The 18,659-nt window shown below is 37.8% G+C and overlaps 1 protein-coding gene across 1 annotated transcript in view; it reads left to right on the top strand.

Annotated features, from left to right (window-relative positions):
• MAP2K5 (mitogen-activated protein kinase kinase 5) overlaps nt 1-18,659 on the top strand; it is a 358,912-nt gene that overhangs the window by 147,652 nt on the left and 192,601 nt on the right. Inside the window, exon 13 of the mRNA XM_007957397.2 lies at nt 1,340-1,388. Coding sequence (XP_007955588.2) covers nt 1,340-1,388 — 49 coding nt within the window. The remainder of the gene's footprint in view (nt 1-1,339; nt 1,389-18,659) is intronic.

Below are 18,659 nucleotides of genomic sequence, written 5' to 3'. Positions count from 1 at the left end.
TTTAAGGTCCCAGTCGCTACTCGCCAAAGTAGTAGGTGGAACAATGTTTTGTATAGTATGTTATGCCACTTGAGTTTGATGTCCCCTGCGACTATGGTCCCAAGCCCGCAGGATCAACTACTCGGTCCCTCTGGGTAGCTGGCTGTGACCAAGTAATGACCATAACGTAAAGGATTCTTTCACACACACATTTTACTCTGGCCGGACTGACTGATGACTATCATCGTAGTACACTTTATTCCTTCCTACCCCAATGTTCTTTTTTTAAAAAAAAATTTTAGTAGATTTTTATTTTGAATTTATTTTAAAACTTACAGAAAACTTGTGAAAATAGTACAAAGAATCCCCACAAATGCTTCCCTCAGATTCTCTAATTGTTAAGAGTTTATTGTATTTGCTTAAAAATCCATATACAGGTTGGATTTTTTTTTCCATGAAAAATGTGAGAATAAGTTACAGACATCATGGTCCTGTATGCCTAAATAATTCAGGTTTGTATTTACTGAGACATAATCATAATCAGTGAATAGTGATTAAAATCAGGAAACTAGCAAAAATCTAATCAGCAGACCTTATTTTTTAAAAAATTTTGCCAGTTGTTCAACAATATCCTTTATATTCAAAAGGAAAAAAACAAATTCTGGCTCAGCATCTAGTCTGGGGATTATGCATCTCATTCAGTTGTCATGTCTCTAGTCTTAATCTAGAGTAGTGCCTTGATACTTCTTGTCTTTTATGACCTTGGTATTTTTTAAGGGTGTTCTGCCCCAACACTTTGATTATACATTTTACCTTGTTCTGAATGCTCTCTTCCCTTTTCCTCACATTTGTTGAATCAAGAACTTAAGGCCTAGCACCTTGGTAAAGCCTTTCCTTACTACTGGCATAAAGTGGTACCTATTTTACCCGCTGTATTCTTGGAATTTGCTGCCTTATTTCATTAGTTCACTTTGTTAAACATATCTTTCCTTTATCATAAATATAATTATTTTCAAAAATTCAAATACGGAAATATAGAAATTAAAAAGTGAAAGTCTTTGTTCATTTTTTCTAGTTCCTCTCTTCCCTCACCCACACCACCAAGAATTTAGTATATGTACCGATAGGTCATCTTATATGCACATACACTTGTTTCTTTCATTTGGAGTATCTTATCTTCAGAACATCGTAAGCTCGTTAAAGGATGGAACCTATGGCTTACATGTGTGGCATCCCAACAGAGCCTGGAACAGAAATGAAAGATGCTTACGAATTATAAGGATTATAGACAATAGGATATTTGAAATGTAGAAAAGTCCCTATAAAAATAATTGTATTGTTTTCTCTTTTCTAAATTTAGGTGGTGAAAGGCCTTACCTATTTGTGGAGTTTAAAGATTTTACATAGAGGTATGTAATGGATTTTTAAACTATGATTTAATGCTTTTTGACCTAAGGGGTGAGGGGAAGGTTTCCTGTAGATACTTTGATTTCTAAGATGAATAAATTATATTTAAGCCAGAGGCTATATTTGGCAGTGAAGAAGATGGTTGCTTTATAAAAGTTATCTTTCAGTGAATGCTTTCTCCTTCAACTGCTCTCTTTGGGATTATAAGCTTGGTATGGTATTTTTCTGAATCACATTTAACAAACACATAAAAAGATATTTCATAGTATTTTTAAATGATAGGATCTCATTCTTCTTACTTCAGTTTCAAGGCCTTCACTTTCTATACCGTGGCATATCTTCACTTTGTTAATATTACTTATGTCACCATATGGTGTTTCTTAAGAGATTGCTTGATACACCTTCAATGTGAAGCTTTAAATTAGGTGCAGTACAATGAGTTCCTTTTTATCTATGGCCTTTCTGGTCCTAAGTTTGTAGTTCTACCAAAATGATTTGCTAGACCACAGTCTTGCAAAGAGATTGAGCAGTTTACTAGAAAAGTAAGGTATATAAAACCCTTGCAGGGTTTGGACAGTTTACTATGCAAATAAGGTGACTGTGACCTACTATACTAAGAGGATTTGTCAATGGTTTTAGTGGGAGGAGTAGCCTTATAGAAGAGCCAGTTCCACAGAAGTTCAAGGGACCTCACTACCATCAGGGGGAAGAGCCAAAAATGGAGCATGTCCTTTGGACCTGGGGTCCCTCTGCTGAGAACCTCCAAAACCCAAGAGAGAGCACTGTAATAGAGACAAGGACAAGAAACAGTGTGGCATGGCAAGAGTGGTAGCAGCTTAAGACAGTAGGAACCAGGAGACTGGCACATGACAGCTGTGATGCAGCTTGCCAACCCATGGAACAAAGAGCTGAGCACCTTCGGGCAGGAGGCTTGCTAGCAGAGTGGAATGTCTCTGAGTGTGTGTTGGTAGAGTTAAGGAGCTATAACTCTTGGTTCAGCAGGGCAAAGGCCAGGCTGAATGGGACCAGTGGCAGAGGCTCAAGCATGACTTGCAGGCAGGCATGGCCAGTAAGGAGCTGAGAGCTGTCTTGGTTGGGAGCTGTCTTGATTTATGAACTGTATCCTGTATCTTGTTACTTCCAAGTTGATCCTGATCCAGAACTGTAGCCTATTACTTCCCTCATAAACTATATAATCATGAGTGTGGTCTGTGAGTTCTGTGTATTGAACCCAGCAGAGAAGTAGAAAGTGCTGTGGCAAGCCTGTTGTCAGAACTGGTAAAAAGGTTGGAGAGTGGAGATATGTCTGACCTCCACCTTATAGTAATCAGCTTTGTGTTGATGGTGATTTTTCTCTCCTTCTCCTGAAGTTAAATGAGGTGTGATGCTGCTACCTCCATAAGGCATTGGTGAAAGTATCAGAAGTCCCCTGGTCTATTAAGAGAACAGATGAGAGAATAATCAGACAACTGTTGAATGTTGCAAAAGGAGCCTCCCTTTGCTGTTTTAATGTTCCCAAAGTGTCTGAATTCACTTGGAGCAAATTATTAAGTAAGAAACAGACTATAACAAAGCCACTTCAGGGTCTAATGTTACTAACAGTACTGTTTAATTTTACACATCTGCTCATCCGAGCTTTATGCACAGTTGGGGAATGTAACAGCATACACATTAGATGTGATTAAAGGAAAGTTTGTTTTGTTTTTGTTTTTGTTTTTTTAAAAAAAGGTATAAACTATGAGAAGGAAAAAAAAAAACACTGATGTCTTCAATGGTAGCATCACATCTGTCACTAAGAGTTGTTTTTTGTTGTGGTGGTTTTAATATCCTAATGATTCCACATTTCTTCTTAAATCCTCTATCATTTTGTGAAGAGGGAATCTGGACTTTGACAAGTAAAATGTCAGTTTTGTTCCTGAAATATTTATGCTGATTAAATGAATTGTAAACCAAGTGTTTAAAACCACTTTCTATTTTTAGTTGCTGCAAAATGTAGATTTAGGAAGAGTGAGTTCAGTTGTATCAGTATTACTTTCCCTGTGCATAAATATGTATGTAAATGTTTGTTGGGTAAGAGAAAAATAGATCATTTTTCACCACCAAGATTAGGAGAAAATGATATTTAATGTAATATGACATATATTGTTTCCATTGCCTGTGCCCCCAACTCCCCCAAACCCACCAACCCATAAAGTGGTTATAGCCATTTTAATAGGAATTAACACAGTGGTCAATTCTTGTCATTTTATTGATTTATTTTAACTTTTTATTATGACTTAGGTGAAAGTTTATAGAGCAAATTGGTTTTCCATTCAACAATTCATACACATTTTGATTTGTGACATTGATTGTAATTCCCACAATGTAATAGCATGCTTCCCACCTCCCCCCGTTTTCTGTTTCCATTCATCCTTCTTTCCTGTCCCTTCCTAAGCTCTGGTGGCGTAGTGTATCAGGCATTTGTCTGCTGACCAGGTCAGTGGTTCAAACCCACCAGCAGTTCTCTGGAAAAATGATGGGGCAATCTACTTCCATAAAGATTTACAGCCTCAGAAAACCAATAGGAGTCACTATGAGTCAGAATGGACTTGATGGCAGCGAGTTTGGTTTGGTTTGGTCCTGTCTTCTGAGCTTTATATCTGGGCAAATGCTGCCCTTTTAATCTCATATGATTGGGTGTTCTAGGGAGTGCGTACCTCCCTGGTGCTATTGTTCACTTATAGGCCTATTACTTAGCTAAAAGTTGAACAAGGAGGTGAGTTGAGTTCCAGGCTTGAAGGAGTTCTAAGGGCCATAGTCTTAGGAGTTCTACCAATCTCTATCAGACCAGTAAGCCTGGTCTTTTTAACTTTTGTTCCAAATTTCTCTCCCCCTGTATCCAAGACCTTCCTTTATGATCCCTTTCAGAGTGGTCAGCATTGGTAGCTAGGTACCATCTAGTTCTTCTGGTTTCAGGGTTGTGGAGGCTGGGGTTCCCATGGACTAATTGTTTTCATGCATCTTTGATTTTCTTTGCTCTTCTTTGCTCTGGACAGAGAGAGAGAGAGAGAGATGAATAGTTGCACCTTAGATGGCAGCTCATAAGCTAAGACTCCAGTCCCTACTTATCCAACTAGGATGTAGAACATTGTGTTTGTGGACTGTGTTATACCACCTGACCTTAATGTCCCCCATGACTCTGACCCTGGGCTCCTGGACCCAGCCACTCATTCTCTCAGCATGGTTGGTTATGGCTAAGAAGTTTTCATAACTTTCCCCACTGTGTGCTCTACTATATTAATGGATATATTTGCAACACATATAAATACATATGTAGAAATATGCACTTTAAAACCCGTATATATTCATGAATGCAGTCCCATTCACCTTCCCCTCCTGTTCAGTTTGCATGTCTATCTATGAATCCATTTGTGGAGTATTATTACTATTATTGCAGGATTGTGTATGTAATAGTATTTACCTTTGTTGTGATTAACTCTTGTGCTCTTCCCAGTGTCTTCCTTTGCCTTGATCATTTTGTACTGACCTCCCTCTTATTATATATCGCCTTTTCCTTCATTCTAGTTAATATGTGTCTACCCTCTAGTTAATGAGGGTACCCTTCCCCTCCCACTCCTGGTAATCTTCAAAGAATACTTCTTTCTTTGAGTAAACCTTTTCTTGACTTTTTGTAGTAGTGGTCCCGTGCAATATTTGTCCTTCTGTGATTGACTAATTTCACTCAGCATGATGTCTTCCAGGTTCATTCTTGTTGGGAGGTGTTTGGCAGATTCAATGTTATTCTTTAACATTGTGTAGTATATTCCATTCTAGGAGCTCTGGTAGCATAGTGCCTAAAGCACTTGACTGCTAACCAGAAGGCTGGTGGTTCAAACCCACCAGCCACTCCTCGGAAGGAAGGTTGGGCAATCTACTTCTGTAGTGATACTGCCTCAGAAACCCAAGGAGGGTTGCTATGAGTTGGGTCCGACTTGACGGCACATAACAACAAACAGCAGTATTCCATTCTATATATGTATTTATCCATTCATCTGTTGATGGACACTAACGTTGTTTCTTTTTTTTTTTTCTTTTGCTATTTGAATAACTCTCATTATGAACATGAGTGTGCATGTATATGTTTGTATCAAGGCTCTTATTTCTCAAGGATATACAACTAGTAATGGGATTACTGGATCATATGGCATTTCTATTTCCAACTTTTTAAGGAAGCACCATACCATTTTTTACAGTGGTCACATCATTTTACACTCTCACCAGCAGTTTAAGAGGGTTTCAGTCTCTCTATACCCTTGCCAGCATTTTTTGTTTTCTGTTTTTTTGAACTTGCTATTCATGTTGGGATGAGATAGTGTCTCATTGTTGTTTTGATTTGCATCTCTCTAATGGGTGAAAGCAAAGAGTACCAGAAAGATATCTACTTGTGTTTTATTGACTATGCAAAGGCATTCAACTGTGTGGATCATAACAAATTATGGATAACATTACAAAGAATGGGAATTCCAGAACACTTGATTGTTCTCATGAGGAATCTGTACATAGATCAAAAGGCTGTCATTCAAACAGAACAAGGGATACTGCATGGTTTAAAATCAGGAAGAGTGTACATCAGGGTTGTATCTTTTCACCATATTTGTTCAATATATATGCTGAGCAAATAATCCAAGAAGCTGGACCATATAAAGAAGAATATGCATCCAAATCATTAACAACCTGTGATATGTAGGTGACACAATCTTGCTTGCTGAAAGTGAAGATGATGTGAAGCACTTATTGATGAAGATCAAAGACTACAGTCTTCAGTATGGATTATACCTCAAAATAAACAAAAAATCAAACCAAACTCACTGTCATCAAGTCAATTCCAACTCATAGCAAACCCCTTTGGGATTATGAGGCAGTAAATCTTTATGGAAGTAGATTGCCCAGTCTTTGTTCTGTGGAATGGCTGGTGGGTTTGAACTGCCAATTTTCTGGTTAACAGTCAAATGCCTTAAGTACTACACCACCAGAGCTCCTTCCTCAAAATAAAGAAAACAAAAATCCTCACAACTGAACCAGTAAGGAACATCAAGATAAATGGAGAAAAGATTCAGGTTGTCAGGGATTTCATTTTACATGGATCCACAATCAACATCCAAGGAAGCAGCAGTCAAGAAATCAAACATTGTGTTGCACTGGACAAATCTGCTGCAAAAGATTTATTTAAAGTATTAAGAAGAAAAGATGTCGCTTTCAAGACTAAGGTGTGCCTGACCCAAGCCATGGTGTTTTCAATCTCTTCAAATACATGTGAAAGCTGGACAGTGAATAAGGAAGACCAAAGAAGAGTTGATGTGTTTTCATTGTGGTGTTGGCCAAGAATACTGAAAATACCATGGACTGCCAGAAGAACAAACACATCTACCCTGGAAGAAGTGGAGCCAGAGTGTTCCTTAGACGCAAGAGTGGCCATACTTCATCTCATGCACTTAGGTTATGTTGTCAGAAGGGACCACTCCCTGAAGAAGAATATCATGCTTGGTAAGGTAGATGGTCAGCAAAAAAAGGGAAGACCCTCAACAAGATGGATTGACATAGTGGCTGCAGTGATGGGCTTAAATATAGCAAGGATTGTGTGGATGGCACAGGACAGGGCAGAGTTTCACTCTGTTGTACACAGGGTCGCTATGAGTCAAAGCCGACAAGATGACACCTAACAACAAAAACAAGACATCTTTTGGGTAGCTACTGTAAATGGTATTGTTTTCCTGATTTCCTTTTTGGAATTCTCCTCTTTAGTGTAGAAGAATCTAACTGAGTTTTGTATGTTGATCTTGTACCCTACCACTTTGCTGAATCCTTCTGTAAGTTCAAGTAGTTTTCTTGTTGAGTCTCTGGGATTTCCTGTGTATAGGATCATATCATCTGCAAATATAATTTACTACTACTTGCCAATTTTGGATGCCTTTTATTTCCTTTTCTCTGCTTATTGTTCTGGTTAGGACTAACAATTCCATATTGGAGTGTTGATAAAGGGCATTTTTGTCTGATTCTCATTTGCAAAAGAAATGTTTATAGTCTCTCTCTGTTGAGTATACTTTTGACTGTTGGTTTATATATGTGCCCTTATTTATTTTGAGGAATTTCTCTTCTATTCCTGTTTTACTGAGCATTTTTATCAAAAACTGCTGTTGGATTTTTTCAGATGCCTTTTCTGCATCAACTGATATGATCATGGGTCTTTTTTCCCTTAGTTTTATTTATGGGATGGATTACATTAATTGTTTTTCTAATATTGAATGATCCTTACATACCTCGTATGAATCCCATTTGGTCATGATATACTGTTTTTTTTAATATGTCATTGGATTCTGTTGGTAGGATTTTGTTGAGAATTTTTGCATTTCTCTTCATGAGGAATAAACCAAACCCAACCCACTGCTATTGACTCAATTCTGACTCCTAGCAAGCCTATAGGATAGAGTAGAACTGTACCATAGGGTTTAATGAGGAATATAGGTCAAATAGTTTTCTGTTTTTAGTAGTATTTTTACCTCGTTTTGGTATCAGAGTTATGCTTGCTTCAAGAGTTTGAGAGTATTCTGTTCTTTTCTGTGTTCTGGAATAGTTTGAGTATGTTGTTGTTGTTGTTGTTTGCCATCGAGTCGGCCCCGACTCATAGTGACCCCTCCTTGGGTTTCCGAGGCAGTATCACTACGAAGTAGGAATGCCCAACCTTCCTTCTGAGGAGTGGCTGGTGGGTTTGAACCACCACCCTTCTGGTTAGCAGTCTAGTGCCTTAGCCACTATGCTACCAGAGCTCCTAGTTTGAGTATAATTGGTATCAGCTCTTCTTTCTGTGTTTGGTAGAATTCATCAGTGAAGCTGTCTGAGCCAGGACTTTTATTTTGTTGTATTATATATACATACATATATATAACATATATAATATACATACATTATATATATGTATATGTGTGTATGTATATATACGTGTGTGTATATATATATATATAAAATCTTTTCAATGCATTCTTTTGTGATGGCACCATTCATATTTTCTACCTTGGATTATGTTAGTATGGGCTGTTGTTGTTGTTAGCTGCTATTGAGTTAGCTCCAACTCATGGCAATCCTATCCTGTGTACAACAGAACAAAACACTGCCCAGTCATGGGCCATCCTCACAGTCCCTGCTGTACCTGAGCCCACCGTTGCAACCACTGTGTCAATCCATCTTGTTGAGGATTTTCTCTTTTTTTGCTGCCCTCTACTTTACCTACCATGCTATCTTTCTCCAGAGAATGGTCCCTTCTAACAACGTGACTAAACTATGTGAGATGAAGTCTGGCCATTTTCCCTTCTAAGGAGCATTCTGGCTGCACTTCCTCCAGGGAAGATTTGTTTGTTCTGGTAGTCAGCCAACACCACAACTCAAAAGCATCAACTCGTCTTTGGTCTTCCTTATTCATTTTCCAGCTTTCACATGCATAAAGGTGATTGAAAATACCATGGCTTGGATTAGGCACATCTTAGTCTTCAAAGTGACATCTTTGCTCTTGAGTACTTTAAAGAGGTCCTTTGTAGCAGATTTTCCCAGTGCAAGCATCTGCTTTTTTGACTGTAGCTTCCATGCGTGTTGATTGTGGATCCAAGTAATATGAAATCGTTTAAAATTTCATTCAGTCTTTTCTCCATTTATCTTGATGCTGCTAATTGGTCCAGTTGTAAGGACTTTTGTTTTCCTTATGTTGAGATGTAATCCATACTGCAGACTATAGTCTTTCATCTTCATCAGTAAATACTTCAAGTCATCCTCACTTTTAGCAAGCAAAATTGTGTCATCTCTATGTCACAGGTTGTTAATGATCTTCCTCCATTCCTGATCCTGCTTTCTTCTTCATATAGTCCAGTTTCTGAAATTATTTGCTCAGCATACATATTGAATTAGTATGGTGAAAGGATACAACCTTGTTACACACCTTTCCTGATTTTAAACCATGCGGTGTCCCCTTGTTCTGTTTCAACAACAACCTCCTGGTCTATGTACAGATTCTTCACAAGCACAATGAAGTATTCTGGAATTCCCATTCTTCTCAATGTTATATATCATTTGCTGTGATCCACAGAGTCTAATGCTTTTGCATAGTGAATAAGACACAAGTAAACATCTTTCTGGTATTCTTTGCTTTCAGCTGAGATCCATCTGATATCAGCAATGATATCCCTCATTCCACACCCTCTTCTGAGTCCAGCTTGCATTTCTGGAAGTTCCTAGTCAATATACTGCTGCAACTGTTTTTGAATTATCTTCAACAAAATTTTATTTGCATGTGATATTAATGATACTGTTTAATAATTTCTACATTCTGTTGGATCACCTTTTTTGGAATGGGTGCAAATATGGATCTCTTCCAGTCATTTGGCCAGGTAGCTGTCTTCCAAATTTCTTGGCATAGATGAGTATGTGCCCCCAGCACTGTATCCATTGTTGAAGCATATCAATGGTTATTCGGTCAATTACCAGAGCCTTGTTTTTCTCTAGTTCCTTGAGCACAGCTTTGACTTCTTCCTTCAGTACCACTGGTTCTTGATCATATGCCACCTCCTGAAATAAATGAATATTGACCAGTTCTTTTTGGTACAGTGACTCTGTGTATTCTTTCTATCTTCTTTTGATGCTTCTTGCATCATTCAATATTTTGCCCATAGAATCTTCCAATATTGTGACTTGATGCTTGAATTTTTTTCTTTAGTTCTTTGAGCTAGAAACGCTGAGCACATTCTTCCTTTCTTGGATTCTAACCCTCGGTCTTTGCACGTTTCATTATAATAACTGACTTTGTCTTCTTGAGCTGCTCTTTGAAATCTTCAGTTCAGTTCTTTTATCTTGTCACTTCTTCCATTTGCTTTAACTACTCTCCATTCAAGAGCAAATTTCAGAGTCTCTTCTGACATCCATTTTGCTCTTTTCTTCCTTTCCTGTCTTTCTAATGACTTTTTGCTTTCTGTATCTATGATATTCTTGATGTCATCCCACAATTTATCTGGTTTCTGGTCACTGGTATTTAACTCATCAAATTTATTCTTCAGATGGTCTCTAAATTCAGGTGGAATGTAATCAAGGTCATATTTTGGCTCTTGTGGACTTGTTTTAATTGTCTTCAGCTTCAACTTGCACTTAGATATGAGTAATTGATGGTCTGTTCCACAGTCAACTCCAGGCCTTGTTTTAGCTGAAGATAATGAGCTTCTCCATCACCTCTTTCCACAGATGTAGTCAGTCTGATTCCTGTGTATTCCATCTGGTGAGATCCCCATGTATAGCCACCATTTAGGTTGTTGAAAAATGTTATTTGCGGAATAAGTTGTTGGTCTTGCAAAATTCTGCTGTGTGATGTGATGTCCAGCATCATTTCTATCACCGAGGCCATATTTTCCAGCTATCAGTGATTCTTCTTTGTTTCCAACTTTCACATTCCAACACCAGTAATAATCAGTATATGTTTTTAGAGATTTGTCCATTTCTTCTAGGTTTTCAAATTTGTTGGAGTACAATTCTTCATAGTGTTGTTATTATCCTTTTTATTTCAGTTAGTTCTTCTGTGACATCACGTATTTCATTTCTTACTCATGTTGTTTGTATTTTCTCCTTTTCTTTTGTTAAATTTGTCAGTGATTATTATTTTATTAATTCTTTCAAAGAACCAACATCTAGTCTTGTTAATTCTTTCTATTGTTTTTCTGTTTTGTTTCATTTATTTCTGCTCAAATCTTTATTATCTCTTTTCTTCTGATGACTGTGGACTTTTTTGATGTTCTTTTTCTAATTGTTGGAGATGTTAGGTTAAGGTCTTGGTTTTAGTTCCTTCATCTCTTTTAATTTGTGTGTTTATTGGTATAAATTGTCCTTTGAGCGCTGCTTTTGCTGTGACCCAAAGATTTTGGTATGTCTGTTCTCAGTCCAGTTAGATTCAGGGAATTACTTTATTTCATTTTTAATTTCATTTGTTACCCAGTAGTTTTTAATTATGGTGTTATTCAGTTTCCATGTTTTCATTTTTCTCTTTGCTCTTCCTGTTGTTGATTTCTTATTTTATAGCATTGTGATCTGAGAAGATGCTTTGTAGTATTTCAATGTTTTTAAATTTAATGAGGCTTGCTTTGTAACCTAACGTATGTTCTATTCTGGAGAGTATTCCATGTGTGCTGGAAAATAATATATGTTGTATTCCTTTGGGGTGGAGTGTTCTATATACATTTGTGAGGTCAAATTGGTTGGTTGTGTGATTAGATCTTCTGTATCTTTGTTGAATTTCTTTCTGATTGTTCTGTCCTTTGTCGGAAGTGATGTGTTAAAAGTTTCCTACTATTATTTTGGACTTGTCTGGTTCTCTGTTTAAATCTGTTACAGTTTAATTTATATATTTTGGAGCTCTTTCATTGAGTGTGTAGATATTGATTATGGCAATGTCTTCTTGTTGGATTGATCCTTTAATTATTATATAATGTCCTTCCTTGTATCTTTTGCTGGTTTTTGCCTTAAAGTCTATTTTATCAGAAATGAATATTGCCACTTCTCTTTTTGGTTAATATTTGCTTGATATATGTTTTTCTGTCCTTTGATATTTAATTTATTTTTGTCTTTATGTCTTAGGTGTGTCTCTTGAAGATAGCATTTTCTTGGGACATGTTTTCTTATCCATTTTGCTACTCTCTGACTCTTGACTGGTGCATTTAATCCATTTACATCCAGTGTAATTAGCAATAGGTATGCATTTATTACTGTCGCTTTGGTATATTTTTTGTTTGTGTCTGTGTCTGTGTGTGTGTGTGCGTGTGCATGGTAGTAAAGGTTTCTTTGTTCCATATGTTTTTCAGTGCTGAGTTAACTTTGCTTACAGATTTTCTTAAGATTTCCTTCATTGCTGTTGTTTTAGTGTTTACTGAGTCTTTATGATCTGCTTTTTTTTTTTTTTTTTGTGAAAAGGTTGATTACCATTACAAACATTTTGATCAAATGTCTGTACTAGAATGCTGACCAAAAGGAGATAAATGCAGAATGGAATTTGAAATTATGGAATCCAGACTTTCTGAAGCCAGGGGTGCTGAAGGAACCCCTAAAATGATTGCTTTGAGATAATCATTGAAACTTAAACCAAAAGTCTTCTTAAAAACAAACAGTAGTTTAGCTTACCTACTTTAAAATGTCTGCCTTGGGCTTTATACTCTTTTAAGAACTATCTATATGGAAGGAGAGAGACAACAGCAACTCAAAAAATTACATAGGAACCTTAGGGGGCAGGGACTTTATGTTAATGGGGGAGGAACTACTCAGAAACAAAGGATGAAAATGGTTGCACAACTCAAAGAATGAAATCAGTGTCACTGAATTGGACATGTAGAAACAGTTAAATTGTATGTCTTGCTGTGTATATTCTCAACAACAACAAAATAAAAGAAAAACTAAAGTCTAGTGTATTTGTCATATACCCAGTGCAGCCACTATATGATCACTGTGGATAAGTGTGGTTGACTAGAGCCTCTCAGAGTCAGGTAAGTCCTTCTCCCCAGGTCAGGATGCAATTTGGGATAAGAAGTATGTTTTGATCAGTGATGTGCCAAGGCCTTAATGGTTTGACAAGTTGAGGGCATGGAGTTCTCAAAAGGGACTCCTGAGCCCATACTTCTCTTTTCAGTCTGTACTGGCCAGCCCAACTCCCACAGAGAATAACCTACTATAAAATACCACTAATTATTAAAGAAGATAGCCTCAGGGTCTGAGTGAGGGCAGGGAAAGTGGGCCAACAAAATCTCTCAAGGAATTTCAGTTGTAAATAAATACCAATGAGTGAGATGCACCCATATCTGTCTGGATGGAAAGACTAATGTAGGTGAATAGTTACTTCCCTGTAGTTATGGGCGCTCAACTTGAGAAATAAATGTGCTATGGTAATACACCCCTTTAAATATATTTGTATGTTTAGCTGTTGGGTTTCTTAGCTATTCATGAAAACTTTTACCTTCTGGATTTAAAAGCATGTATTTTTATTGAAGAGTGAAAGAAGCCAGGTGTCCCTGTAGACTTTGTAAAGCATTGTAATGAGAAGTTTACTCTAGATTGAGTGGTTGTTAACTTAATATTTTAGAGGTTTTATCCATATTTGATAACTTGAATTCCATAAAAATAAGATTAAAGATGCCTTTTTATTTACCAAAAAGCTATTTAATTTTCTCCTTGATTAAAAAAAATTGTAGCTTTTTAGATCAGTTCAATCAGGCAATTAAAGATCAGAGCTTTTAAGTTCAGCTAAGGCAATTAAATAGGTAATATACTTGTTTATACACTTCTGCTATATAAACTCATTGCTGTGCCTTCTTAAAAGCACATATACTCATTTTTGCCTTCTCTAAATGAATGGTGATGGAATTCTAGCTCAATATGTGTCACACTGTCAAATCAAAGGCATGAGTCCTTCTATAGGAGGGGGAGCCTGGTACAAATGCTGTGAGCAGACAGGCAGTGAAAGGAAGATGGGGAAAGAGAAACACTCATGAGTGAACTAAACCTTTCTCCTTTGTCTTAGTCTGAGAACCTGTGTTCTCCTCTCCGCATTTTTTTCCCTACCAAATGCTGCCCCTAAAGACCAGGGTAGGAAGAAAAAAAGAAATAGCTTTGTAATTGTGAGCAAAAATTTTAAAAGCTTAAGAAGTGGAGATATGTTCAACTACCTAATGAGAAATGATAACAAACGGTTTCTCTCATTTAAAGGTGGTCCGTGATTTTTAGCCATGAAAAATACAATTGGTATACTGCAGAATTTATAAAACATAGTTGATGAATTCCACACAAGCTGTTGAAAATCTAGAGTCCTTCTCATAATGTATATGAGAAGGAGGACCATGATGTTGAAGGAAATCTGAGCAGTAAGCAGTGACAAAACACCCATCCTATGAGGCTGGTTAGTCTGGTGAAAGTTAATTTGGTAGTGTGTTATGTCAATTGGAAATTTTTTGGAACTTGAAGTACAACTTGAAGTTGTTATTCATAACGAGTCATCAAATATTGTATTCAGTCCAGTTTTGCTATTGAGTTTCTTTTGCTGTTTTTAAGATTTGGTTGAGATGGCTATGTACAAGTTCTTTATAAACTATCCTATATTATTGCAGTTATATTTTTGCTATGTATTAAACTGAGTTAATCACCTTATCTAGTTAATAAGCATACTCCACTCACAAATCAAGACATGGAGGGAGTTTATTATATTTCATATTGCTGGGTCAAAAGCTATAAAAATCTTTTCTCTAAGATAAACCAAACATGTGATATCACATAAGGACATAATTATTGAAAGTATTTGAAAAATCCACCAAGATTAACTACTGTGGAGAAATTGTCTTTATCAAAAGGCGTATGTGTGAGCCCTATAAGTATGTCATCTACTTACTGTGGGTAAAAACAAAGAAAATGAACAGTGAGAAAATCTGTAAGGCCAGATCCAGCATTACAGCAGACATTGCAGCTTAACTTCAAAACATACATCGCCACTAATGAGGTGAGAGCCCTGCATATTAATAAACCTACATCTCTAGTCATAGCCATCATTACCCACATCAAACATAAATAGAAGATTAACACCTATGCCATTTCTTTGGAAGATGTGAGAATGCCCTGGCAGTAACTGCTCTCTCTTTCCCTGAGGATAAAAAATAGAAATGGAAGGGTAATGAAAATAGAACTTAGATTTTAAAAATAAAATTGGCAATCAGGCTGGGGCAGTTTTACACACACACCAAAGTTTATAGAAAGACGAAACCTAGATAGTTGGTGTCCCAGGACATTTTTCATACATATGAACCTGATTAGTTTTGCTTATTTTCTCTAAAAGAAGAGTTGTTTGTTTGTTTGTTTGTTTTCTAATTCTGCAGAAATTCTGGAGCTAAATGCTATCCAAATAGATTTGTGTTTAGAGAAAACTCAGTATTGTAGTTTCAGGAATCAGGTTGGAAATTTTGTTTTCTATCCTCGACTTTATTGTCTACCTTTGGCCTCATGCACATCTTCCAGTTGGTGCTGCCTTAAATGCCACTGTTTTTAGTTCATTTATTCATCAACTTTGTTTTATACCTACTATGTACTGGTCAAGGAGCTCTGGCAGTGAAGTGATTAATGCACTGGGCTGCTAACCAAAAGGCCAGGAGTTCAAACCCACCAGCCATTCCATGGACAAAGATGAGACAGTCTGCTTCTGTAAAGATTTACAGCCTTGGAAACCTTATGGGGCATTTCTGCTCTGTCCTGTAGGATCACTGGGAGTCAGAATTCACTCAATGGCAATGGATTTTGGAGGGGTTTCTGTTGTTGTTGTTTTTTATGTTCTGGGCACTTTTCTAACTACTTGGGATACATCAGTGTATAAAAAAACAAAAGTTTCCAATATCCTTGGAGCTTACATTCTAGCAGAAGTGGGATGCGGTTGGGAAACAGACCATAAACAATAAACACAATACAAACCCAAGAGACTCAGCAAAATAACTACTCAGCAAAAAAAAAAAAAAAGAGAGAGAGAGAGAGATTTAGCACAATGGCAGGATACAAGATCAACATAGAGAAATCAGTTGGATTCCTCTACACCAGCAAAGAGATTGCTGAGCAGGAAATCAATACTATTTACAATTAAAAAAAGAAAGAAAGAAACTCACTGTGGTGGAGTTGGATCTGACTCATAGCGATCCCTCCTTGGGTTTCCAAGGCAGTATCCCTATAGAAGGAGATTGCCTAACCTTCCTTCTGAGGAGTGGCTGTTGGGTTTGAACCCCCAGCCTTCTGGTTAGCAGTCAAATGCCTTAGGCACTACGTCACCAGAGCTCCTGAAACTCCAAACTCACTGCCATCAAGTTGGATCCAACTCATAGCAACCCCTCTTTGGGTTTCCAAGGGTTTCTGCAGCAGTGTCACTACAGAAATACATTGCCCAATCTTTCTTCTGAGGAGTGGCTGGTGGGTTTGAACTGCCAGCCTTTTGATTAGCAGTCAAGTGCCTTAGGCACTACACCACCAGAGCTCCTCCATTTACAATAGCTACCAAAAAAATAAAATACTTGGGAATAAATCTTACCAGGGACACAAAAGACCTGTACAAAGAAACTTACAAAAGACTACTTCAAGAAACCATAAGAGATCTACATAAATGGAATAATATACCACGCTCATAGATAGGAAGATTGAACACTGTGAAAATGTCACTACTCAAAGCAATCCATACTTTCAATACAATCCCAGTCCAGATCCCATCAACATTCTTTAAGCATGTGGAAAAAACAATCATTAAAGGAAAGAGACTTCAGATAAGCAAAGCACTATTGAAGAAGAAGAACAAAGTAGGTCTCATACACCCAGATCTCAAAACCTACTATACAGCCACAGTAGTCAAAACATCCTGGTATTGGTACAACGACAGACACATAGATCAGTGGAATAGAATTGAGAACCCAGAAATAGATCCATTGACCTATGATCAGCTGATTCTTGACAAATGGCTGAAATCCATTAAATGGGGAAGGGATGGTCTCTTTAACAAATGGTGCTGGCAGAATTGGATATTCATTTGCTGAAAAGTGAAACAGGATCTGTACTTCACACCATACACAAAAATGAACTTCAGATAGATCAAAGACCCTAAAACTATAAAGTTACTCAAGGAAAAAGTAGGGGCAAATTTAGGGGCCCTAACTTATGGCATAAATAGACTATCAAGCATAACCCAAAATGCACAAACAGCAGAAGATAAACTAGATGCATGGGACTTTCTAAAAATTAAATTTTTATGTGCTTCCAAAGACTTCTCCAAAAGAGCAAAAAGAGAACCTACAGATTGGGGGAAAAAATATTTGGCAACAACATATCTGACAAGGGACTTTATCTCTCAAATTTATAGAAAACTCCAACATCTCAACAACAAAAAGACAAACAATCCAATTCAAAAATGGAGGGGAGACATAAGTAGACACTTCACCAAAGAGGATATTTAGGTGGCCAACAAACACATGAAGAAATGTTCACGATCATTAGCCATTAAAGAGATGTAAATCAAACAGCAAAATACCATCTTGCTCCAGCACTAATGGCAGAGTTCAGCAAGACGGAAAATAACAAATGCTGATGAGAATGTGGAGAGATTGTGACTCTCATATACCGTATGAGACACAATCATGATACAATCACTGTGGAAAGCAGTGTGGTGATTCCTTAAAAAGTTGGAAATAGAAATACTGTTTGATCCAGCAATCCCACTCCTAGGTATATATCCTAAAGAAGTGAGACCAGGACAAGAACAGATATATGCATACCCATGTTCATTGCAGCACTATTTACAATAGCAAAAAGATGGAAACAACCTAGGTGCCCATCAACAGGAGAACGGATAACCAAACTATGGTACATACACACAATGGAATACTATGTGTGGTGGTTAAGTTTGTGTGTCAACTTGGCTGGGCCTGGTTGAGTGGCTGGGCAGCTGGTGGTAGTTATTCCCCATGATGAGACTGGCAATCACCTCCATGGTGGGACCTACCACAAGCAGCTGAGTGGATGTGGTCTGCTTCCTGTATATAAGAAACAGCTTTGGGAATGGTCTCTAGCTTATGGCATGCTTGAACCCTGCATGTAGCTGTGTCATTGTTCAGCAGCATGCCATGCTCTGCCAACCTTGGGACTTTCAATGGACTTGAATTAATGGCCTGTCGTGTGTTTGGTAACATCAGGACTGTGCTGTTTCATTTGTCAACCTTGGGCTTGTCAGCCTCAGCAGCCAGTAAGCTGCCTAAGTGAAGAGATGCCTCTAACTCAGTGGGCTGGGAGCAGGAGGCAGAGCTGAAGCCCAAGGTTGAGGGGCCTTCACCCAGCCCCTAGAGCCTGGCACTTTGAACTTGGATTTAAAGCCTCTGAACTGTGAGAGAATAATCTCCTGTTTGTTCAAGCCATCCCATTTGTGGTATATTCTTGTCAGAGCGGCACTAGGTAACCTGAGCACTAACCAATGCTAAAAAAATACTGTGTTGTTGTTAGGTGTTGTCGAGTCATTTCTGACTCATAGCGACCCCATGCACAGCAGAACGAAACACTGCCTGATCTCACGCCAGCATGATTCCTGCGATACTTGAGCCCATCATTGCAGCCACCGTGTCAATCCATCTCATTGAAGGCCTCCCCCTCTTTCGTCAACCCTCCACCCTACCAAGCATGACATCCTTCTCCAGGGAATGGTCCCTTCTGACAACATGACCAAA

The sequence above is a fragment of the Orycteropus afer genome, unplaced genomic scaffold, assembly GCF_000298275.1.
Source record: "Orycteropus afer afer isolate SDZICR_OR568_19922 unplaced genomic scaffold, OryAfe1.0 scaffold00015, whole genome shotgun sequence".
Classification (NCBI taxonomy): Eukaryota; Metazoa; Chordata; class Mammalia; order Tubulidentata; family Orycteropodidae; genus Orycteropus; species Orycteropus afer.
The sequence above is the reverse complement of the archived record's forward strand: the minus strand, read 5'-3'. Positions and strand labels throughout refer to the sequence as shown.